Genomic DNA, 26,121 nt, shown 5'->3' with positions numbered 1-26,121 from the left:
GACTCAGATCTTTGGGGGGTTTTGCAGGCTTTCTGTTATCATCAAGCCAGGCTATTGTTAGTGTGTGCTGCAGCTTGTGTCTGTTTCAGAGCACTCGTACTCATGTGTGAACATGGTGCTGCTGTTTTGTTCCCTCTCCCAGCCGTTTCCTGTGGTTCTAACGTTACAGGATGTACTTCCAGATAAATCTCTTGCATTTCCTGTTTATGATTGATGGCGTGGTCCCAGATGAAGGCCTGGAATTTGGGACTACTTAAAGGAATAGTTCACTCAAAAATGCAAATTACCATTTTTTTTTGTTTTAATCTAATGTCACTGCAAGCTTGACTTTCTAAATTCTGGTAAATAGCAAAGCAGATCAGTGTTTCCCCTAGGTTTATGTCCCTTTTTTCCCGACATAAAAATAAAGGGGATTTAATATTGATAATAACATTGAACACATTGTATGATTATTCCTTAAAGATAAGGTTTTAATAGTTTTACTAGTAATAGCCTATTACGTTCTGCCCAATGTCTTCAAGTAAAAACGAACTTTTATTTTGACGGGTTGCCGCGAATACCTTTACATTTCTGTGTATATGATATGAGGATAGTTTTTCTCAAATGAAACGCTCGAATGCTCATGAAGTGACTGTCAGAGCAGTTCTGGAGATGTTGTTCATGTATTTATGTCCTCATTTAGTGAGACGACAGACGTTAATATCACCACAAGCGTCGCGCGCATCTGTATGAGTAAACAAACCCGCGCGTCTGCACCATACATTAACACAGAGACAAGCAGAAGTCATATTTAAGTGTATGTGTGCGAACCGGGGCGGAACTCCGCTGTGCGCGCGATACAGAGAGCGCGACCATGTAACGTAGAGACAGAAATGACACGCAGTCGTGTAAATAAGATAAATATCATAAGGCTATTTAGTTTGTTTAATAAAAGAACAAGGTATACACCTGTTCTATAGGGAAGGTAACATTGAATGACTTCTTTTGTGGTCTGGCGCTATAGAGAAAATAAAATTAAATAAAATTAACTTGACCTTCAAGGGAGGCGGGGGGTGCCGTTGGGGGGGCGGGCCGCCCCCCTAAAATAATGGTAGGGGAAACACTGCAGATGTTTAGCAGAGTGTTCAGGCTTCTCTTTTCCATAAAAATGAGTTAAAAAAATAACACACAGCACTATTTTCTGACTGTAGTCAGAAAATGAACAGAACAGAAAATAAGTTTTCAGTCTTCAGTAAGATTGCAAAATCACCATAAAAGTACCTTTTAAAGTGGGCCATACAACTCTTGCACTATATTCCAAGTTTATTGAAGCTATACAATAGCTGTTGATGTAGAGCTGAAAAATATTTAAAGGGATAGTTCACCCAAAAATTACGCCATGATTTATTCACCCTTAAGCCATCCTAGGTGTATATGACTTTCTTCTTTCAGACGAATACAAACGAAGTTATATTAAAAAATGTCATGCCTCTTCCGAGCTTTATTATGGCAGTGAATGAGGGTCGAGATTTCGAAGCCCAAAAAAGTGCATCCATCCATCATAAAAAGTGCTCTACACGGCTCCAGCAGGTTAATAAAGACTTTTTGAAGCAGATCGATGTATTTGTGTAAGAAAATATCCATATTTAATTTTTTTTTTCAATTTTTCTATACCGTAATCTCTAGATTCCACTAACTGTTGTACGTGCGTTCACGAGAGATGAATAAAACCATGGAAAACTAAAATGTATTTTGTGCTACATATAGGAATCTAAATTTTTCTTTATGTAAAATATTGATTATACCAATAAATGATCAGCAATACAAGGATGAATTTGCCAAAGTGATTTGATAATGCATGAATTCAACAGACTATAAATAAAGCTCTCAAGTCATATAGCTACTTTTGTTACTTTTTGTCATTTTTGGAGCTTGGCTGTTCATCTTGGAAAAGCAAACATCTAGGTTTGTAATGACGTGATTGAGTGTATTTGATGACTGCATTTTTATTTTGACTGTCCCTTGAAAGACTTGCTTTTTGTGATAGTCTAGTGTTTGACGCATACTTTAATGGCACTCCTTTGTGCCTCACCTGACAATCTGAATAATTATTCTGTTGAATAGAACATGAAAGAAAAACATGGAACAGGGAGGGGAATCAAGGAGAACTAGATTGAAGCAGACATTTTTTACATAATGTCACAGTGAGTCACTATAGGGCAGACAAACCCGCCTGTAATGACTGCTACAGAGTGAGAGCTCTACGTGTTGAGGATGAGCGCTGATCTCTTTATCTGTTGTATTGAGTGAATCACTCATGTAAAGAATGATTAGGTCAAAGTACATGGCAAACCTTGTCCTCAATATTGATTTAGAGAAGACGGTGGCTTCTGTTCTCTAAAATTATAGGCCTACTAGCACAATTACGATTGTTTGCAACTATAGGCTGAAGATTCAGCCCCACACGCTGGCATTTCTCTGGCAGAAATCCAGTGTTTTGTTATTGCAGGGCTTCTGATGTCCCTAAAGCATCTTGAATAGTGTTATTATTTGTTATTTAACTTAAACATTTATTCATTTATTTATTTAGAATTGCATTGTTTTGTGAATTTTACTGATGTTAAGTAAAGTTACCTAGCTGATATGAATTTGTCGTTTTGGAATTATCAGGTAGAATTGTTTGAAAATTAGAAACTAATTTAATGATCATCTTCCCCATATGCAATAATTTTCCTAGGGATGCTCCGATACCAGATTTTCAGTACTCAGCCGATACCGATACTTTTATTTTTGGTACTTGCCGATACAGAGTACCGATATCGGTATTTTCATTGTATTTGTAGATTTTTTTTTTAATTTTATTTATTATTTTTTTAAATGTTGGGTACAGAAACCAAAAGTTATTTTCACACCTAATTATGCCCATTAAAATGTATTTTACAAGTTTTAGTTACTGTCAGTGTTCATTTTTTGCTCTATGGTACATCTTTAATTTAATAGCATTAGAGCTGCTCAGTACTGTAATCACACATTTTGCTGTAATAATGCAGGGAACCACTCATTATAAATCTTTCAGAAATATAAGTAGCATTTTTTCATCTGAAACCTGCTGTGATTTATATTCCAAAGCGACTCCCATTATACAGAATCACTCATGAAGCAAGCAAAACATGCACAAAGCGCACACGTTGGTGCAGCAAGAGAGGGACAAGTACAGTACAGCCAAGCGCATTTACACTGGTAATACTGAATGTTAAACATTATATTAATTGCATACATATACTTCTTAGACATCCTACATCTCTAATAATAACTCCATTCTGCTGTCTGTTGTTCTGTTGCCGGTGTGTCTTTGTCTGAATAGAGCACTTATCACATGCTGTGTGGTATCGGCGTTTGGTATTGGGGCATTTTAATGAGTACGAGTACAGGAGCTCAGTATCGTACGGTACCGGCGCATCCCTAAATTTTATTTTATATTTGTATTTTTTACATTTTTAATAATTGTTTTGTTTTGCTTTTTATGATATAATAATAATAAAAAAATACAGATAGAAAAAAAATATTAAAATACATAAAATTAATAAAATAATTTTGAATATATTTTTTTTTTATTCTTTGTAGTTTTGCTTCCTATTTTTAATATTTCAATAATGTTTAGGGGGAAAGTGAAAATGTGACAAGTAAAAATCAGGACTATTCATCCGACTGGACCAGTATCACAAATGTGTGTTATTGAGCCCTGTCTCGCACTCTGTGTTGCGCAATTAAGGCCCAAAGCCAGTTTTAAATTTTACATTGCATATTCAGAGTGATGCAACCCCTTCCTTGTCCTCAGGGTTGCACGGTTGCTAAGCACCAGTCTCACTTTATAGATCTGTACATCAGAATCTCTCTGAACTCTGACATTTGGTCCCCTAGGACCTTAGCACTTACGTACATGATCTCTCCTTTGGATGCGAGTGCGTTGGTGACAGTCGCATTGCAGTGTCCACTTTGGTCACCCGCTCCCTCTCCTTCTCCTTCTCCATGTACCTCCCCTGCATTTTCAATCAGGTCAAGCTGACTGCCTTTGTGGAAACGTGTGTCTAAAAAAGGAGAGAGGGAAAGAGGACAGGAGACACCGAGGGAGGAGGAATTGGGGGGTTTCTGAGCACTCAGGGTTCGGTTTGTTTTTGTAATGAGGTCAGTTATCTGCTGCGGTTTGGAGCCTTGCAGATAAGAAGCATGTGTGTGATTAAGCCTCTGTTTGAGTTTGTCGTCAAAGTGGACCTTTCAGATACTTTGATTCATGCACAAACACACTCCAGAGGACATCAAAGGGGGTTGAAAAGCAGAAAACAGCAGCAGGGCTCGTAATTTGCCCTTAGTATGCAAAGTTAGCACTGTGTTCTTTGCTGAAGCAGCACATTGTGCTGTGGGCAGGTATGCGGGTGTGGGTCCACGTGAGGGGAACACTGTTCCTCCGCTGAGGGTAAACGCACATCATGTGATGTGTCCCGAGCAGTGAGGCAAAGTACAGGGAAATTCATGACTCCACTTAACATTAGCCGACTGGACGGTCACAAATAGCCAGTGGACAGAAGATAGCAGAATAACATTGGTCACGCACAGAGGTTTATGTTTGAAAGTCATAGGGGAAACAATGAAATCTCTCAGAGATGTTTATATTGTTGATTTATGAACAGCTCCTGCCTGGTTTAAAGGCTTATTTTCTACAAAATAGTATTCTGTTCCAAACTCTTATGACTTGAGTTCTTTAAAAGGAGATGTTTTGAAGAATATTCACGCAGCTTTTTTTTTTTATAGTGGCTGTCAAACCTCCTAAGGGGGGAAAAAAAAAAAAATTATAACAATGGTCCACATGTACACTACTGTTCCCCAGCAAGGATGTATTAAATTGATCAAAATTGACTGCAAAGATATTTTATCATGTTGTGGATGATTTCAAATAAATGCTGTTCTTTTGAACGTTCTGTTCATCAAGACTCCTAAAAACTAATGTATCACAGTTCTACAAAAATATTAGGCATTAAATATTAATTTAAGTTTTTAATTTTGAGTTAAGTAGCAAATCAGCATATAAGAATGATTTCCGAAAGATCATGTGACACTGAAGTCTGGAGTAATGACTGCTGAAACTTCAGCTTTTTTAAAATTACATTTTAAAATGTATTAAAATGGAAAACAGTTATTTAAAATTGACATCTTTCACATAATTCATGTTTTTACTGTGTTTTTGATCGAGTAAAATGAGCCTTGGTGGACAGAAGAGACAAACTTTTTAAAACATCTGGAATGAGTCATAGAATGAGAGTCCTTTAGGTTTTTGTTTTTGTTTGTTTGTTTTTGGACAAACAACAGTGTGACAACAATTTAGTCTCTAAAATTCAGTGTGTGGAAATAAGTGTTGTGAGCAAAAAAACTATTTTAATATAGTGTTGGGCGATATGCTCCATAGTCATATCATCCTATCGTCAGCCTGTGAGATCACGATACATGATATTATCATGCTAATTTATTAGCCGGAGAGTGAACCAACTCCAGGGTATGGCTAAAAGCAGCCTAATATTATTGTAATCTATTTACTACACATTGTATCTTTTTAGTCAAGTAGCATATGGATGTTATTATTTGAATATGACTGAATTTGTATTTAACATGATCACAATTTAATAAAAACATTGTAAGTTACTAATTATAATGCTTACATTTCCTCAGTAATTCAAACATCAGCTACAGAAAACAAGCAAAGAACATTTACGTTATCAGACTTCAGTCTAGCACGAGTTTATGCACTTTAAAAGCACTCCCATTATAACCAGTGAAGCTATCTCTTATGCTTACATCGCAAGCACATCTGCACTTTGTTGTTTATGATAAGAGAATTCGCAAGAGAGCAGTCATCATGTGTGCACACTCAACAACAAACTCCGGTGTTTTAACGATGACTCATCTGAACGCCTCTGATTGGCCATTGCATTAAAGTGACGTGACATGTGGCCAAATATGGTTACCCATACTCGGAGTTTGTGCTCTGCAATTAAACCATCTAAAGTGCACACACACACCGTGAACACAGCCATTTATGTTGCGGCGCCCGAGGAGCAGTTGGGGGTTCGGTGCCTTGTTCAAGGGCACCTCAGTCGTGGTACATTCACTCCCCCCACCTACAATTCCTGCCGGACCTGAGCTCGTGACCTTTAGGTTACGAGTTCGACTCTCTAACCATTAGGCCACGACTTCCCATTTATAAGCTCAACAGAATTATGTGTGATTGGTAATAACGCACAACACTGTAAAAATCCATAAAAAGAAATATGATGGGACAAATAAGCCCTAATATTAATTAGATCATAATACTAGTCTGATGATGATGATGATGATGATGATAATAATTATAATAATCGTCAAAGGCATCAGCCACTATCGGCACAACCCTATTAAAATATTCTCTTTTGTCTTTCAAGTACAAAATGAAGTAATTTTGTGGGTTTGTGATTTAAACAAAAATAATTCACTTTTCATAATTCATTTTTGAGTGAACTGTTCCTGAATGAGCCTAAAATTTTCATTAAACATGAACTGCTCCTGTCTGTTTTTAAAGCTTTGGTTTTGGATCCTTGGTAACAAGTTAGTTGTTTACTTATGTCAGTAACCAATATCACAGTCTCTCACTGCATTATCACTGCATTCATGCGTCTCCTCCCGGACTGGTGTGTCTTCCTTCAGGCAGGGTGTTTGCTGTCCCCACCCCACATGAATAACATCCAACATGACACGCCTTTCCAACCTGTCCCTGTCCTAATATTGAGTCACTCCCCCTGCAGGGAAGACCTTAGTCACCCTTGACATTTTTTGATGTGCTACAGTCTTTTGGCTTACATTAATCGGTTCTTGAGTGCCGTCTCTCTTTTTTTTTAATGCAAAAAGTCAGCAGTCGTACGTCTCAGCTTTTCCTTTTTCAGAGGCATCAGAGATCAAAAGCATCTCATTCAGAGAGTTTCTTTCCCCGTGGGGTTTCGGTCTAAGTGGGCCACAAGTGCATGCAATGAATAAATGAGGGAAATAAAAATGCTCAAATTCACCACAGCCTCTAAATCCTGCTCAGTTTTAATTTGTTTGTATGCACTGGATAAATCCTCATCTCTTCTGTCTAGGTTGCTGTGGTGAAGATGAAACACACCGAGCGCGTTTACGCTATGAAGATCCTCAACAAGTGGGAGATGCTGAAGAGGGCCGAGGTAAACAAATTTCTGTTCATGGCTCATCATCATTTGTTACAATTTTCAGGGCTTCAATCTGCAACTAAAGGTGCTGAAAATATATCTAGCATTTAAAAAAATATTAATTTTATATGCGTTCATATATGGTTTTATCAGATGAAAGCAAATATGACTAGTGTATCATCTATGACATGTGAATCACAAACAAATGACTCTTATGATCAGTCCAAATGATTCACAAGTCATACTTCCAAGGCACTTTGAATCAGACTCACTCATTCAGGGAATATTTTAGATCCATTACTGTATCCTTAAAATGAACCATGAATTTTTGTGTGTACTTTAGGTACGTCAGACTTAATATTAGTCATACTAGTTACTAATTGTTCATCTGACAATATGTAATTATCTAAACTGAACAGCCAAAAATATCCATCTATATTGAGCAATTCTGTAATTTGGCAACTAAGCCGTGTTGCTAGTTCTAGTTTTCCATAAGATCTCTAATGCGTTTTCCCATATAGTCAGTACCAAGCCACTTCCTAATGGCTCGATGACTGCAATCAAACCCTCTCTACTGAAGTGTATAGGAGTGCAAGGTCATTTTTCTTTCTACTCCAGCTCTTTCTTGCCCCGGTTTCAGCCCGATCAGTCCTGACAGTGACCACGAGCCTCCCAGAGACATGTCAGGAGAACTTTTGTCACTTTGGCTTGTCAGTAATCCTCTTTGAGCTTCACTGGGCTCCTTTTATTCCTCCTCACATGTCCAGAGTCCCAATTCAACAGATCTAAGACTAACGTCTAAAATGGGAATGCCATGTATATCATCACTGCAGGTGGATGTAGTTTAATTTATTGAATGAGTTACCCATTCATTCTTGATCTCCAAAAACTAGGGCTGCACAATTAATTGAAAATGAGGGATATAGGAATTTTAAAAAAAATTTCTTACTAGGTTGTCAAAGCAAAGTGTAGGAAATAACCAAAATAGTTTTTGAATGTTTTGATGTAATAAGTCTCCTCACATCTTATGTAGACGGCGTGTTTCCGGGAAGAGAGGAACGTCCTGGTGAATGGAGACTGCCAGTGGATCACTACCCTGCATTACGCTTTCCAGGATGACAACTACCTGGTGTGTCCATCCCTACATACACTTATTCTCATAGGACATAACTGAATGTTAGCTGTCATCTAGTGAGTTGTTAAACCTCAACACTCAGTCTTTTTACACCTACACATCTCAAACATGTTATAAAACATAAATAACATTGCATTACTGCTAATAACTTAGATTATGTACTAAAGTAATATTTCTTAAGATTTTTGTTGACTGTATTTGTAAAATAAAAGCTTTCATTTAAATTTTAGTTTATTTGAATTTACATGATTTTGTAATGTATTATTATTATTTTTAATAATTCTATTTAGCTTTCATCTTATTTCAGTTTTAGCCATTTAAATGTCTTAAAAATATTTACATATTTTTATCTTTATTTCAGCTTTAGTTTAATTAAAGAAAACTATTTTGAATAGTTTGTTAATAAACACTGAATGCATAAATAGCATCTGTTTTGTTTATTTAATGTAAGCTATCTAGATAAAACCTCTAAGCCATATATAGTTAATGTAACTAATCTGTAATTATATAATGTTTAAATAATTATCATTGAAATGATGACCATGATGAAAATGTCATGTTTATCAGAGTGACTGATGATTATTTGTAGCGCAACCTCTGATAGTGCAGCCCTCAAACACGCTAACACAGAGTACTGGAGGTTAGGGCACAGTGCATTCTGTGTAGTTGTGTGATAAATATTTGTTAATCATAGTAGTCTTTGATGTTGTTCAGTTGATATTATGAAGTGCTGAGTCAGTGTTTGTGTAATTGAATGGTGTTGTGTGATAAGGGATGATAATGTCTCCTCCTGCAGTACTTGGTGATGGATTATTATGTGGGAGGCGATCTGCTGACTTTGCTTAGTAAATTTGAGGACCGACTCCCGGAGGACATGGCCAAGTTCTATGTGGCAGAGATGGTGCTCGCTATCCACTCCATCCATCAGCAGCGCTACGTACACAGGTGACATGATTGTGTGTTTGTGTGTGTGAAGAGAGAATTAAAGAACAAATGAGAATCAGTCACAGACTTGATTCTTGGTTAAATTTAACCAGCAAGTGACTCAGCTCATGCATTTCCTGGGAATCGAACCCATGACCTAGGAGTTGGGATACTGGGATTTAATCCTGGGCATTCATGCTGGTCTTCTCAGCAGGGTTTTGCTTTGCTCTAGGAGCTTTATACATGTTTTGATTTACCATTCCCTAAAAGTCTGTAAAAAGCAAACTGTGGTTGATCACTTTAAATATCACATAACCCCTTCCTGTCCAAGTGAGCTGTTTTTAGCCAGAATAAGCTGCAATGTGGGCTGGACTTTATGCTGATAGTCAATTTATTTTTTATCGCAAGACTAGATCCAGACAAAACGATATGCCCCAACAAGATTTACCCAATGTAGGATTCTGCCCAAGTGTTTGAACATGTACTCACAAGCATAGCAGAGTGGTCATTGGCCCTGTGTGAGTAATGTGCACACTGCAGATCAACAGCACTTCACCCATATGTCCACTCCCACATGAAAAATTTAATGAAATGACCGCAGATGGCTGTGGTGTTCTGGGCTGCAGATCTGTTCAGGTTCAGGGGCCTCTTCCTGGCTGCTTGTCCTGGGATGCCATCCGGTCCAGCTGAGCCCCCTCTTCCTTCCTTCTGTGGAAGCTTCACCTCTGATACAGTAGCGATATTCAAATGGTACTTTACCAAAAAATGAACATTTACTCACCCTCAGCTTATTTACAACCTGTAAAGAAGCGTTTAGCAGAATTTAAGCACTGTATGGATAAAATAAAACTGAAATAGTGGTATGGCTTAGTGTGATTATGGAATTGCAAAAGCTGTGATTTAATTAAATGAATGCATGCACTGCTTGTTTTAGAGTGAAACGCAACACTTTTACACACAAGTGCCTCATGATCCCGTATTTTCAGTGTTTCCGAGCACCTCGTTTCACAGGAAATGCTGCTTCAAAGAAACTGTGCATTTGGGTTACTTGTTACATTTGAAAATTCAGCATGCGCCATTTAAAAGCTCAATGCATCTTATGTTTGAAAATTAAGGAAATTAAGACATAAATATAGGCTAAGTATTAATATCCAGTTTTACTGTATTTAACTAAGAATCTTTTTCTTTTTCTCCACATATTTTTTAATTTTACAGTGAAATTGTTAGTATTTCTCATTTTGTGTACTATTTTTCTTTATTAGTAAAACTTATAATACTACTACTACTACTACTACTAATAATAATAATAATATTTATAGTATAAATATATCTTAGTCATATTGATATCAATTCCTATAAAAAAAATATAAAAAAATTGTAATTCGATTTTTTTTTTTTTTTTTTTTTTTTTGACCAAATTGTGTGACCCTAGCAGAATGTTCACGCTGCTCTGGATGTGAACGGCTACTGCTGTCAAGCAATATTTTTAGCAAGAAACAACCTAGATTTGTTGAAACCTAGAGCAAGCCATGATGTCTCTCGAGGAAAAAAAAAATATTGTGCTCGCCTCGCACGGTAGTAGCTCATCTTCTCATGGGCGGGCAAAGCAGAGAAAGGGGAGGTAACCTTTCCCCGTATGACGACATAAAGGGAAGATTCCAGATTGGGCATCTGAGATTTCATTTTCTCAAAGGCGAAGCAAGATGGGACCTTTAATTAAACCAAAAATTTGATTATTTAAACTACTTCTGTGATGTTCCTATGGTGCTTTTTTCGGCTTAACATCAGTTCTCTTGAGTTTTTATTTTACGGAAAAGGGCAGCATTAACTTTCTTTAGTAATACAGGTTTGTATTGATATGAGGGTGAACTAATGAAGACATTTTATTCTGAGTCTTTAACTTGATTCACCCAACCAATCACAACAGCCTTTTAAACGCATCGCATCATTCTCACTTATAGTAAACAGCCTGCCGGGCCAAAGCAGCTGACTAAAGTCATGCTAGCGCTAGTAAACATGCATGTGTCCACGGGTACAACCCTTCGTGCTTATACTGACACCCAGTGAGGTTGTGAATGGTGTGGTGTGTGTGTGATGAGTTTTGACACCATGTTTACTCTGTACCCGCTGTGCTCGCCATGGTGCCAGGTCTGTGAATCAGAGGGCACTGTGTGTGTGGCCCAGTCGTCGAGAGACAGGGACTGAGTGTGTGTGAATGGGGGAGGGTGAACAAAGGCAGGCTGTTTACATGGAGAGCAGGGCATGGCTGGGCATGGAGAAAACAGCCACCCTGGAGAGCAGCCGCAGGGTGGGTTGCCCGCTGGAGTAATAACACCTCACAGCGCAGGGCAGCGTCAGCTGGGTGATGAATGCCGCTGAGTGCCATGTTTTTTTCACATCTGTCAGAGCCATCTTTATAGAGGTGGTCCTTAACTGGTGGGTCATGACCCAAGAATGAGCCACAGGTCTGTGCTAAATGTGAATAATAATAAGCAACCTAGGGGTTTACATTGCTCTTTGTATTGTTGTAAAATACATTCATGAAAAAACAAGCAAATACATTTATATATAAATATATACTATAAAATTAAAAGCACAGTAAGGAAGGCAGCAACGTATGATAGATAGGACAGAACAAGAAAGAGAAACAAGAATTGCGAAAAAGTATTATAATGCAAAAGGCTTCAATACGGAGAACATTTGAAATATAGTGCACGAAAACTTTATGGTGCTTTATAATGTTTTTGTGCTTTTCGTGGGGCTCAACAATAACACAGAATAGTATACGTACAATATCGGATTTGGATCGGTCTCGTCTGACTGATACCCGATCCGGCAGAAAATGCCAGTATCGGAGCCGATACCGATACGGAGTATCGGATCGATGCATCCCTAGAAATTTCATAATTCTTGTCACCAGTGTCAATATAAAAAAACTAATACTAGCCAAAATTTTAAAAAAGCTCACTGAAGACAAGTAAACAGTCAGCGATTTAAATAATATAATTACAAGCAATAGGTCAAGAAAAACAACAGTAAAACGGTAAAAGAAATGCTACATACTTTGTGCAATCAAATGTATAAAAACACTGCATATTCTCACTGTGTAAATTAAATATATATTTATTTTTATGAAAGTTGCAAAAGACATTTAGTCAAGAGCAGTGAGAGATTTTCTCTCTTTTGTTTGTTTGATTAACATGAATGACAGACAGCAGGAATATTAGACTGCTGTCACTTTAAGAGCTGCCTGGATCCAATATACTGTTACACGTGTTTTCTTAGCTGTTTGCTTTCACTTAAGACCTAAATTACTGTGTTTATGAGGATATTTGCAAATACAAGTGTTGTATATTTAACCGTTCAAGGCCTATAAAGCATCAAAAAATGACTCAATACTCCCACACTCTATGAGCACAGTCTTGACGCACGCGCGCCTCTGACATTCATATAGTGAAATTAGTTCTCTTTCGCTGCTGAATGTGTTTCAATGGCTTAAAATCACTACCAGTAAAAAGTTTGTGGTCACTAAGATTTTTTTTTTCAAAGAAATTAATACTTTTATTTAGCAAGGATTCATCAAAAAAGGCAAGGCAAGGCAAGTTTATTTATACAGCACATTTCATACACGGTGGTAATTCAAAGTGCCTTACATAAAAGGAAGTGAAAAAGTCATTAAAAAAAAAAAAGTCACAACAATAAAAACAAGGAATTAAAAAATAATAATTATAAAAACAATATAAAAATTGATTTAAAAAGAATTTAAAACCGTTAAGAATAGAAAATGATTATACATAGTGCAATCAGTTCGGACTTAGCACAGTGCTCATTTCATAAATGCACAGCTAAACAGATGAGTTTTGAGTCTGGATTTAAAAGTGGCTAATGTTTTAGCACATCTGATCTCTTCTGGAAGCTGGTTCCAACTGCAGGCGGCATAATAGCTAAAAGCGGACTCCCCTTGTTTTGTGTGAACCCTTGGTATTTCTAACTGACTCGATCCTAATGATCTGAGTGGTCTGTTAGGTTTATATTCAGTGAGGATATCTCCAATGTATTTAGGTCCTAGGCAATTGAGTGATTTGTAAATGAGTAAAAGTACTTTAAAATCAATCCTTAATGTAACCAGAAGCCAGTGTAAGGACCTGAGGACTGGTGTGATATGTTCAGATTTTCTGGTTCTAGTCAGAATCCTGGCAGCAGCGTTCTGGATGAGCTGCAGCTGTCTAATGGTCTTCTTTGGAAGGCCGGTGAGGAGACCATTGCAATAATCCACCCTGCTGGTGATAAAGGCATGAACAAGTTTCTCCAAGTCTTGAATGGGCACAAAACATCTAATTCTTGCAATGTTTTTGAAATGATAGTATGCCCATTTAGTTACTGCTTTGAAAAGACTTTGGAAAGACTGAAGACTGCTGAACATTCAGCTTTGCCGTTAATAAATTACATTTGAAAACTCATCAAAATAGAAAACAGTTTTTTGGAATTCCACAATTTTTCAGGTTTTTTTTTATCAAATAGATGCAGGATTTTTTTTTAGCATTTATAGTTAATGTTGTTAATCTTGTTTTAATGTTAGTTTATAAAATGCAATTCATTGTTTGTTCACAGCATAATAACAAATGTTACCAAAATATTTAATTTATTTTAAATGTATAAGTTGAAATTACAAACAAACAAACAAACAATTTCAACAAATGAAACCTTATTGTAAAGTGAAAAAAAAAAAAAAGAGATTTATCAGCCATTTAGTATATCTAGCCAAATAAGGCGAATGCCAACCTGGACAGGTTGCGTGATATACCCTCATCCTCAAAAACCAAAACTGCAGATGGTTTAGAAGAAAAATGATACGACCTAGACTTCATTAAATACAAGTTAACATGCAATGAGGGTAAACATGGTTTCCGCTGACCACATTGTGTTTGTGTAAGTACTGAGAGCATGAAACCACTGAAATTTGAGAGACATTTAGAAACCAAAATTGTCGATTTTCCTGGTCATTCTAAGTGATGTTAGTAATTTTTACATATTATTGGGCCCATGCTGTTCATTTTAATATTAATAGTTACCAATCTTTCATTTTTAATGACATTTTTGTGTGCTAAACAATTTGGAATTAGGTCACCACTTGATGTCCAAGGTAAAGTCCTGAAGCAAAGCCGGTTAAGAACCACTGCTTGAGTTATTTCATGCTTAAATGTTGTGTTTCCTGTTTCCACAGGGACATAAAACCAGACAATGTGCTACTGGACATGAACGGTCACATCCGTCTCGCTGACTTCGGCTCCTGTCTGAAGATGATGCAAGATGGCACGGTGAGTATGTGATGAAGGGCTTAACTTTGAACTCACGTGTCGATCTAAAACCAGAGTCAGTTTGTCATCATTGCAGGGTGGTCTCCATCTGTTCGGTGAAAGCACTGCCCCTGCCCTCTTTTCTCTCTCTGCTCCTGACATTAATAGAGCTGCTTTTGGCCCTGCTGCCCTAGAAGGGGAGGGCTAATTAGAAAGGCCCGTCGCTGCCCACCCTCTGGCTCACAGACTGATGAGTCACCATAGCGCACTGATAACAAGACCAAGGCCAAAACAGCTTTTATCTACTGCTCTGTGTGTGTGTGTGTGTGTGTGTGTTCTCTGTGCCAGCAGCATGTAGAAGGGCAGAGCGGGACTTTAGTTTTTCAGCTGCACATGTGCTGTGTTCCACACCAACTGAGCAGATCCCTGCCATGTTTGTAGATGTTACTCCAGTATTTAGATGTTGAGTACAGGAGATCTTTTCAATTATTCAAAGCAAAATCGTGATCATTACTGCTCCACACAAACTCATTTCTGCATGCGCTGTGAGTTTGAGGCACTTATAACGTGTTTAAAAATGCTACATGTGCCAACCATCTTCCCAAACTTGTAATGAGAACTTGAGGAGTGCTTATAAACCAGCTGTTGTCAGCATAAGAGAAGCTTTAAAGGCTTCCAGCAGTTTTCGACAGGAAATAAAATCTTGATGGTTTAACATGAAAATGAAGAAATTGAATATAAATCATGAAATAAATATGATTACATTAAGTACTGTAATAAATAATGTAATAAATATTAGTGTTGTTATTTTATTAGTATATATTCTTTTTTTGCAGAGTGTAATATTTTATTATTTTACAATGAAATATTACAATACATCTTATTTTGTTTGTTTTAGTGGGGAAAAAAAACATCAATTTAATATAAATAAAAATGAAATTATAAATTAATTTTTATGATGATAAGAAATGAATAATAGTAATTATTATTAGTAGTAACATTGGTATATATTTTGGTCACATTGTGCAGCCCTACAAATAAGCACAGTACACCTGGAGCTTTAAAAAATAAATAAAATAAAAATCAGAATTTATCAGAAATATCACATTTGGATTTTTTCCCCAAATCATTTAGCCGTAGAAGATTGTGGTCTTGAGATCATTGTATTGGACGTTTGACTGTTTTGCTCCATTTTTTTTTTTTTACTCCTGCAGTTTAAATGTGTGTACCTGCTAGAAGTAAATTTTGTCTGTTTATAGTCACACTTGCATAAAGGTGAGTTTTTGCAAACATTAAAGTAAAAGCTACAAAGCCTTAATTTGTTGTCATGGTGTCTGTAATGTTGCTTGAAGGCATCTTTATGCGTCTCTCAACATCTTTCAGTGTTATCTTAGACAGTCTTTACGTCTTCTCTGCAATTAAACATTCTACAAAAATAACTGGAGGTCAAAACATGTTTTGAGTGCTTTTGTATGGTACACGTTTTATGGGCAAGATTGAGCAATACTTGGCATGGTGAATATTATGTATCTACACCTTTATAGTAGTGTTTTTGTGCACCACTGGTTATGTCTATAACTGTTGTCACTTATTTAAAGGCATCCAGAAGTTCGGGGTCTAAGATTTTTTTATGCTTTTGAAAGAAGTCTCTTAGGCTCACCCAGACTTCATTTTTTGATGAGATCTTAATCTAAAATATAGATTTAAATATTTTAAAATGTAATTTGTGCCTATAATCGCAAAGCTGAATTTTCAGCATTATTACTCCAGTCTTTAGTGTCACATGATCCATCAAAAATCATTCTAATATGCTGATTTGTTGCTCAAAATAATATTACTTATTATTATCAATGTTGAAAACAGTTATGCTGCTCCATATTTGTGTGGAAACTATGATATATTTTTCGGGATTCTTTGAATTGAAAGTTTAAAAGAACAGCATTTATTTGAACTAAATCTTATAACATGATAAAAATCTTTCCTGTCACTTTGAAAAAAGTATTCATTTTAAATTAATGAAAACCTATTCATCCTTGTTTGTGACATCACTTCCTGTCATCCCCTGTTCAGGTCCAGTCATCAGTGGCTGTGGGCACCCCAGACTACATCTCCCCTGAGATCTTGCAGGCCATGGAGGACGGCATGGGGAAATACGGGCCGGAGTGTGACTGGTGGTCTCTAGGCGTCTGCATGTATGAGATGCTCTACGGCGAGACGCCCTTCTACGCTGAGTCCCTGGTGGAGACCTACGGGAAAATCATGAACCATGAGGTGAGATACTCTATCATTGTGTTTTTGGTATTTGTCCAGTTTACATGTTCCCCACCACTGAAAAAACAAACACACATTTGCATCTTGAGAAATTAGAAATGTCTCATGATAGAAAAAGCATGAACCACAGTGAATCCGTTGATGATGTTTATTTATAGCCAGTAAAAATAAAGCTTAAGCTAATTATCATGACAAATATATCTTAAGCTAATTATCATGACAAATATATCGCGGCTGTAACTCCTTTGGAATATATAACATGGTTCATAAAATCAGAACTGCCCTAATTTTATCGGCACATCTGGTCACCCCTGAGTTGTGGTTTAGGGTGGAAAATCTGGAAATATTAATGTTTAAAGTAAACTGATCTAATTTGCACTATTTAGGAGCGTTTCCAGTTCCCCTCTCACATCACGGATGTGTCCGAGGCAGCTAAAGACCTGATCCAGCGGCTGATCTGCAGTAGAGAGCGTCGGTTGGGTCAGCATGGCATCGAGGAGTTCAAGAAGCACCCCTTCTTCTCCGGCATCGACTGGGAGAACATTCGCAACACAGAGGCACCGTACATCCCTGACGTCAGCTCTCCCTCAGACACCTCCAACTTTGATGTAGACGATGATGTGCTGAAAAACCCGGTTGGTTTAACTAAAAAACATTTTGTCCCATATTATATAACAAGCCTGAAACCTTAAGTATACTAGAGTGCCCACTTGTTTGTATTCAACCTTTGACTCTTTCTGTTTCCCCCCCGCAGGACATCGCTCCCCCAGTATCTCACACAGGTTTCACCGGGCAGCACTTGCCCTTCGTGGGCTTCACCTACACCACAGAAAGCTGTTTCTCAGACCGCAGCAGCGTGAGTAGGGTGGCGCTGGCGGATGGAGGCGCCGGGGAGGATCTCCAGGATGGGGGTCTGCAGGTGGAAGCCTTTGAGAAGAGGATTCGCTGTCTGGAGCAGGAGAAACAGGAGCTCAACCGCAAGCTGCAGGGTAATAAAGTAAACTCCACCTGATATCTGAAGAAAGAAATTTAAATTGTCATTACTTGGAAGACTTCTTTTCATGTTTGAAACACAAATGAAGGTGTTTTAAATGAAACCTAATAGATTTCTGTTTCTCCATTGTGAGTCCATTCCACCGGTGTTCCATGTGAATGAAAGTCTGAATTAGTCCTTATAAAGGTGTTTCTTAATAAGACTTGGATTAAACTGCTTGGTTCATAGGAATTACTTTTGCAATCTCTTTATGAACTTTTTGAAGCAACAAAAACAGAAATTGCTCAAGTTTCATAAAAATATGTCTTAAAAATGGTTTTGATGGCAGAATCATTTGCCAAAAGAATCATTTTTTAGGTGAATTATCACTTTAAGCCCTTGTTATATAATCTATTTGGTGTTGTTAGTTTTGTTTCATTTTGTAAATCCATCAGTGAAATGTATTCTGATTATATACTGATTGTTTGTTCCACCCATGATTTCCTAGAATCCACTCAGGCTGTTCAGTCCCTCCATGGCTCTGGGCGTGGGGCCGGTACACTTGGTCGTGATAAAGAGATTAAAAAACTCAATGAGGAAATCGATCGGCTCAAAAAGAAACTGGCAGGTAATGGGTCTCCCAATCCTTGTCAATGGAGATATGATATGATAAAGTCTGTTATGAGTCTTGTCAAAGCACTACACACACGCCTACGTTATAGATTAACAAAGATCACTCGTTCGTAGAAAAATGCAGCGATAAGTCTTTGTGTCAAGATTGCAAGTCAACGCCACTTCCTCTTATCAGAATTTCTTGATGTGATTATTTGGCTGTACATTTGTGTCAGCTAATCAGTCACATCCAAGATAACTCAGAGTAACTTGTCTCTCCCCAGACTCTGATAGGCTGGAGCACCAGCTCGAGGAGGCAGTGACTCTAAGACAGGACTTTGAAAGTTCCTCCACCAAACTAAAGGCCCTGGACAAGCAAGTCAAAGCTCTCAAGCAGGAGAAGGAGGATATCCATAAGGTATGAGTGACTGGAGAGTTGGGTTACCAGTCATTCCTCAATGCAAAACCAGATTTCTTGTTGCATGAGAAATTATTCTTACAAATGTTAACATCCCTAAACATTTTAAAAGTTCCATTAATGTTTGTTTTTGTATGTTGAAGAACAAATATTTGAGAGAAAATGTATTAATTGGTAAATGCTGAGATGCATTTAATCTTGCAAAAGGTATTTACGCAAATCTTTTAAAATTATATTACGTTATAAATAGTGCCGTCAAACGATTAATCACATCCAAAATAAACGTTTTTGTTTGCATAATATATGTATGTGTACTAATATATAAATTTATGCCATGGTCTGTCTGAATACTCTATTCTGATTGGCTGGCAGGTGTTAATTGAATTCGTTTAACTGCACAGTTAGTTCCAGGTCAGTTTAATCACGTTCCATATTAATGCGCTTCCTATAAACATTGGTAATAGTAACAGACAGTTACAGTTGTTACAGTAATACAGATGAAAATAACCGTCATTTTTATCGTTCCGGTCAAATATTGCAGTGCAAATATTATTAATATCTTTAATATGTGATTGCTGGTAAATGACCATGGCATAAACGGGATAATCAATGGCTAGCTGTGCATTAAACGATTTGAATGCACTTCGCGGAGGCAACCAGGTTCTTCGCCTCCACGTTGTGCATTCAAATCGTTTAATGCACAGCTAGCCGTTGATTATCCCTTACGCATTTAATATAACATTTTTCTTAAATATATTCATGCATGTGTTTGTATTTATAATAAATATATGCAGTACACACATTATGTAAACAAAAACTTTTATTTTGGGTGCGATTAATCACGATTAATTATTTGACAGCACTAGTTATATAATAAACAACCAGCCAGTAACTACACTGATTTAAGTCACACAAGCCTTAAAAATAAATTAAAATTCACCTTTTTCAACTTTTTAAATACGTCAGATTTTGAATCTAATTTCGAATTATTCATTCGTGCATACGTTTTTTTTTTTTGACCAATAACCATTGGATATAAGTCTGCACACTGTTATTTCTTTGTCAATAATCCATTATGCTCAGGTGTAGGTCACCATAAGAAAGAAAATATTTAGTTTGTTTCACTCAAAGGAACATGCTGTATGTTTTAAATTCACTAAAATAAATTTATATTAAAAAAACGAATGCTTTTCAGAACAGGATCTCAGTTCTCAGCTGTGCTGTAAAGAGATACCAAGGTGTAAAAATCTCTTGAACACCTTCAGTGTCGTCATATACTGTGCATGAAACACATTACATGCTGTAACAGATTACGTGACTGCAGACATAATTGCCAGAGAACAGTTCTCCTGTCCTCGTGCTGAAGATCACATGTCCTCTTCAGCTTTATTCAATCAGGAAGTTCATAAACACTGGCCCGCTTCATCAAGATTAATGTCATCACCCCCTCACACAGGGCAGGTCAAGATTCTCACCGCATATCGCATTTTTAGCTAATCGAATTTGTTGGGCCGTTCCACTTGACTCTTGACCCAGAGTCCTGGCTCGTACCCACCAAAGCTCTGCATGGCTGCTGGATGAGAACTATTCCAGCCTGTTTTTTTTTTTTGTCAAAAATACTTCTAGTAAGATTTCTCTGTGTTAATTTCATATGTGCCGGTTGATATCTTCCTTGCAAGCGTGTCTCCTCCTTTTAGCACACAACTCCCAATTCTCTTGATGATTTCTATTTCTTACTCAGCCTCTTTTCAGTCCTTTCTCTCCAGGCGCGGCTGCTCTTTCCTTTTTCTCTCCTTCCACTGCTCCTCTCGCACACGTTCAGTGCTATCGCTTTCACATCTTCTGATCTCACCCCTCCATCCCATTTCATCCGTTTCTCTTGCTCTCCCTTTCCAGCAACTGGTGGAGTCTCTAGATCGCCTGAAGTCTCAGACCAAGGAGCTGAAGGACGCCCACCAGCAGAGGAAGCTGGCCATGCAGGAGTTCTCTGAGGTGAACGAGCGCATGGCCGAGCTGCGCTCGCAGAAGCAGCGTCTGTCGAGGCAGCTGCGGGACAAGGAGGAGGAGATGGAGGTGGTGATGCAGAAGATCGACACCATGCGCCAGGACATCCGCAAAACCGAGAAGGCCCGCAAAGAGGTGAGCAGCATGATTGAAGGGGGTCACGCGGCCCCTCTTGTAATGTTATGACTCTTTTGGATCTGTTTTTAAAGTAAATGGAGATGAATTGTCAGGGGTTTTCAATCAGGAAGATGTACTCGCGCTGCATGTGTCATCTTGGTATTCCGAACCGGTGCCGTGCCGTGTTTATTACTCAGCGTCATCATGTTAACACCCCCGGGGCTGATGGGTGGCACAGTCAGATGAAAACAAGGCCTTGGAATGCGCCACATTTTTGAAGTTCATCAGTCACGCTCCAGAGAGAGACGGACTCAACAGCTTCAAATCTCCCTAGACGACAGCAGGAATGTCTTCACACCCCTTCCCGCCCCCTCCCGTCCCTGCAGACAAGCCTCACGGACCCCATGACCTCCTCTGGACCTCAGTGACTAACTCGAGCCAGATGGACAACACTGACCGCAGTGCTGACTGCAGCTGGACTGAGACCCTCCCCCATTTATACCCTTTTATGTTTCTTTTCTTTCTCTCCTATGCACAAGGCGGAAGTGTCTCGGGGCGAAAGAAATTGTTGTTCTTGATGTCAGGATCTTTTAAGTGCTCAAAGACGTAACGTCTCACGGGGTGTTTGCAGTTGAAATTAGGCCAAGATTGAAGGGTTTATGAGAATGTCTATACGAATCCTAGTTTTTTTTTTTTTCTTCCATATTGATTGTTTTTCTTATGTGTGTGTGTAATAGCTGGAGTCTCAGCTGGAGGATGCGCGTGCTGAAGCCTCTAAGGAGCGTAAGCTCCGAGAGCACAGTGAAGTCTACTCTAAACAACTGGAAAGCGAGCTGGAGACGCTCAAGGTCAGAGGTCACTCATTCATACACTGCCTCTTCACTGACTTCAGCCAACTTATGAATCTTTTATGGGTGAATCTCACGATAGCATGTCTGGGTCACATTTTTAACTATATATATATATATATATATATATATAATTAGGGGTGTCAACGTTAACGTGTTAACGCATGCGATTAATAAAAAAAATTTAACACGTTAATATTTTAACACGTTAATATTTTTTTTACGCAAATTCATCCATGATAAGGTTTGACCCCAACTTCTTCCCGTCAGCGCGGAAGGTTATCTATCATTGTGCGATGAGGGTACAGCGCCAGTGTTGCCAGGGTAACGGCACAAGTGGGCTATTTTGAAAATACAGTCGCGGGAAAAAATTACAGAGCCCTGGGTTGCGTTATTTTGGGCTACTTTTATAATGTACCACGGCCGCCCATGGTGTATATAGTCAAATAAAATTAAAATAGATCCTTTTACTAATGTGTATTATACTTGGAATGTACCCCTGGCAACTTAAGAATGGAGAGGCGGTTGTAACATCACAAACAACGTGAGTTTCAGCAGAGCATTCATGTTAAGACTTTTACACAGCAGAAATAAACATGACAACAGCCACTATAGATTATATAAGATAATAAACACACGATTACGATAGGATATTTGTATGTGATTTTCTTGAGATGAATGTGTACATCTGAAATGCTCATTTGTGCAGCAAAATAAAAGGCTATAAATAGCATATTTTAACAACAGTAAACGATCAAATTCCACGTGTTTGCAAAAGGAAGTTATTACAAACACTCGATGGTGGTTTGAAGTGAGTTCTGAGTAAAAGTGCACTATTAATCTCATAAATTGTCTATTAGCATGATGCTAATATTAGCTCTAATGCACCTGCAGAACAGGTCCAATTCTTCTTCATAATGCATTTTGTCATAATACTTCACGTAAGGTCACAAGAAAATGTTTTGTTGTATTTATTTAGAAATACTTCTGATAATAGTAGGGTAACGTTAAATGTATACTGGGTATGTGGCTTGGTAAACGTTTTATTGCCAGTATAAAGGCTGAATAAAAACAGAATAATGATAAAAGAATAAGGATTATGTCTCATACCTGGCGGAGGTGTGAAAGGTTCTGTTTCCTTAAACTAGTTTGTCATGCATTTCTTTATTTCAACACATTTACAGGTAAATCCTAGTATTTTAAGTTTGTGATTTAATCATGATTCCATAACTGTGATTAACACGATTTTAAATTTAACGCTTATATATATATATATATATATATACACACACAGTGGGTACGGGAAGTATTCAGACCCCCTTAAATTTTTCACTGTTATATTGCAGCCATTTGCTAAAATCATTTAAGTTCATTTTTTTTCCTCATTAATGTACACACAGCACCCCATATTGACAGAAAAACACAGAATTGTTGACATTTTTGCAGATTTATTAAAAAAGAAAAACTGAAATATCACATGGTTCTAAGTATTCAGACCCTTTGCTCAGTATTTAGTAGAAGCACCCTTTTGATCTAATACAGCCATGAGTCTTTTTGGGAAAGATGCAACAAGTTTTTCACACCTGGATTTGGGGATCCTCTGCCATTCCTCCTTGCAGATCCTCTCCAGTTCTGTCAGGTTGGATGGTAAACGTTGGTGGACAGCCATTTTTAGGTCTCTCCAGAGATGCTCAATTGGGTTTAAGTCAGGGCTCTGGCTGGGCCATTCAGGAACAGTCACAGAGTTGTTGTGAAGGCACTCCTTCGTTATTTTAGCTGTGTGCTTAGGGTCATTGTCTTGTTGGAAGGTAAACCTTCGGCCCAGTCTGAGGTCCTGAGCACTCTGGAGAAGGTTTTCGTCCAGGATATCCCTGAACTTAGCCGCATTCATCTTTCCCTCGATTGCAACCAGTCGTCCTGTCCCTGCAGCTGAAAAACACCCCACAGCATGATGCTGCCACCACCATGCTTCACTGTTGGGACTGTATTGGACAGGTGATGAGCAGTGCCTGGTTTTCTCCACACATACCGCTTAGAATTAAGGCCAAAAAGTTCTATCTTGGTCTCATCAGACCAGAGAATCTTATTCAGGTGTTTTTTTAGCAAACTCCATGCTGGCTTTCATGTGTCTTGCACTGAGGAGAGGCTTCCGTCGGTCCACTCTGCCATAAAGCCCCGACTGGTGGAGGGCTGCATTGATGGTTGCCTTTCTACAACTTTCTCCCATCTCCCGACTGCATCTCTGGAGCTCAGCCACAGTGATCTTTGGGTTCTTCTTTACCTCTCTCACCAAGGCTCTTCTCCCCGATAGCTCAGTTTGGCCGGATGGCCAGCTCTAGGAAGGGTTCTGGTCTTCCATTTAAGGATTATGGAGGCCACTGTGCTCTTAGGAACCTTAAGTGCAGCAGAAATTTTTTTGTAACCTTGGCCAGATCTGTGCCTTGCCACAATTCTGTTTCTGAGCTCTTCAGGCAGTTCCTTTGACCTCATGATTCTCATTTGCTCTGAAATGCACTGTGAGCTGTAAGGTCTTATATAGACAGGTGTGTGGCTTTCCTAATCAAGTCCAATCAGTATAATCAAACACAGCTGGACTCAAATGAAGGTGTAGAACCATCTCAAGGATGATCAGAAGAAATGGACAGCACCTGAGTTAAATATGAGTGTCACAGCAAAGGGTCTGAATACTTAGGACCATGTGATATTTCAGTTTTTCTTTTTTAATAAATCTGCAAAAATGTCAACAATTCTGTTTTTCTGTCAATATGGGGTGCTGTGTGTACATTGACGAAAAAAATGAACTTAAATGATTTTAGCAAATGGCTGCAATATAACAGAGTGAAAAATTTAAGGGGGTCTGAATACTTTCCGTACCCACTGTGTGTGTGTGTGTGTGTGTGTGTGTGTGTGTGTATACTATTTTGTCTAAAAAAAAAAAACACAGTAAAATCCATCACATTAAATGCTACAAGTGTATTTAGGCCTCTCGTCATTATTTACAGTTTAAAAAATTGGTATTTATTTTTACCTTTAATAAAGGTTACATTTAATAGTGTTATTAAAGTATTAGTGATTTAAAAATAAAGGAAATATGTATATCATCGACTGGTGAAAAACACCCAGATAACCCGTAAGATTCACCATTTTCCTTATCCATCATCTTCTACCTCTCTACTGCCTTCCACCCTGTTAACCTCATACGTCACCTTGCTTTCCCTCCTGTCTTTCTTTTTCCTCCTACCTTGCATAGGATATCCTGTCAGGTTATTTTTAGCAGGATGGTCCTTCTTTGTTTTATGTTTTTTCCATCTGCATGAAAGTCAAGAAGACCCCTTTGCCTCCTTGCTCACTCTTCTTCCTGTGCTCTCCATTATGTGTCTTTTTGTATATGTAGGGTGTATATTTATTAAAATTACTCACTGTTTATTGCAGTAATGAATTGTGTTAAATTAAAGTCTTAATAGCTCAAATCTATATGTAAATCTCTTCTGTTTTAGGATATCTCTCACTCAGATTGTTTCTTTCTCAGGTCAAGCAGGGAACGGGTCGTGCCTCAGGTCCCAGTTCAGAGACTCAGCAGGAGCTCACCAAGCTGAAGTCAGAGCTGGATAAGAAGGTGCTGTTCTATGAGGAGGAGCTGGTGAGACGTGATGCCAGCCACACTACAGAGCTGAAGAACCTGAGGAAAGAGCTCCATGACTCTGAGGGTCAACAGCTGTCACTGCACAAAGAGCTGCTGGTGCTCAAAGACAAACTGGAAAAGGCCAAGAGAGAGCGGTAAGCTGCACTGTCACCTGTCCAGGTTGTGGGTTGACCCCAAAAGATTTTATTCCAGCTAGTGATAGTTGACAATGAGGTTGTCAGCATTGGCTTAAATCTAAGAAAAAATTGTATGCATAAATAAATAAAAATAATGAATACATTTTTTGAAAGAAGTCTCTTATGCTAACCAAGGCAGCATTTATTTGAGCAAAAACACAAAAAATACTGTAAAACTGTTGTAATAATAATATTCAAAATATTAGTACAATTTAAAATAAATGTTTTGTTTTATCACCTTGTATGATTTTATCATCAACTCCTCCTGGAATATAAACGTAGAGTGCTTGATTTTAATTATTTTTATTTTATTTTATTTTTTTCACTGCATGCTGTAAGCAAATACAACATGGACTTTAAGTGAACCAAGCCTGATATGGCCTTTGTGTAAAGCATTTACATGTTGCCCACTGAAATGAACCATGTACAGAAGCACTGCACTCACATTCGTGACTTACTGTGTGTTTGAACATTTTACAGACAATTTTGAGCACC

The 26,121-nt window shown here is 38.0% G+C and overlaps 1 protein-coding gene across 4 annotated transcripts in view; it reads left to right on the top strand.

Annotated features, from left to right (window-relative positions):
* The window catches only part of cdc42bpb (CDC42 binding protein kinase beta (DMPK-like)), a 73,965-nt gene that overhangs the window by 25,402 nt on the left and 22,442 nt on the right, over positions 1-26,121 (top strand). For all 4 annotated transcript variants that reach the window (XM_058755063.1, XM_058755062.1, XM_058755064.1 and 1 more), the window contains exons 3-14: positions 7,140-7,223; positions 8,242-8,337; positions 9,140-9,288; positions 14,492-14,585; positions 16,635-16,835; positions 17,222-17,470; positions 17,590-17,824; positions 18,317-18,436; positions 18,705-18,838; positions 20,735-20,977; positions 21,697-21,807; positions 25,337-25,584. In XM_058755063.1, the coding sequence (XP_058611046.1) occupies positions 7,140-7,223; positions 8,242-8,337; positions 9,140-9,288; positions 14,492-14,585; positions 16,635-16,835; positions 17,222-17,470; positions 17,590-17,824; positions 18,317-18,436; positions 18,705-18,838; positions 20,735-20,977; positions 21,697-21,807; positions 25,337-25,584 (1,964 nt within the window). The remainder of the gene's footprint in view (positions 1-7,139; positions 7,224-8,241; positions 8,338-9,139; positions 9,289-14,491; positions 14,586-16,634; positions 16,836-17,221; positions 17,471-17,589; positions 17,825-18,316; positions 18,437-18,704; positions 18,839-20,734; positions 20,978-21,696; positions 21,808-25,336; positions 25,585-26,121) is intronic.

The sequence above is a fragment of the Onychostoma macrolepis genome, chromosome 20 (genome assembly GCF_012432095.1).
Source record: "Onychostoma macrolepis isolate SWU-2019 chromosome 20, ASM1243209v1, whole genome shotgun sequence".
Taxonomy (NCBI): domain Eukaryota; kingdom Metazoa; phylum Chordata; class Actinopteri; order Cypriniformes; family Cyprinidae; genus Onychostoma; species Onychostoma macrolepis.
The sequence above is the reverse complement of the archived record's forward strand: the minus strand, read 5'-3'. Positions and strand labels throughout refer to the sequence as shown.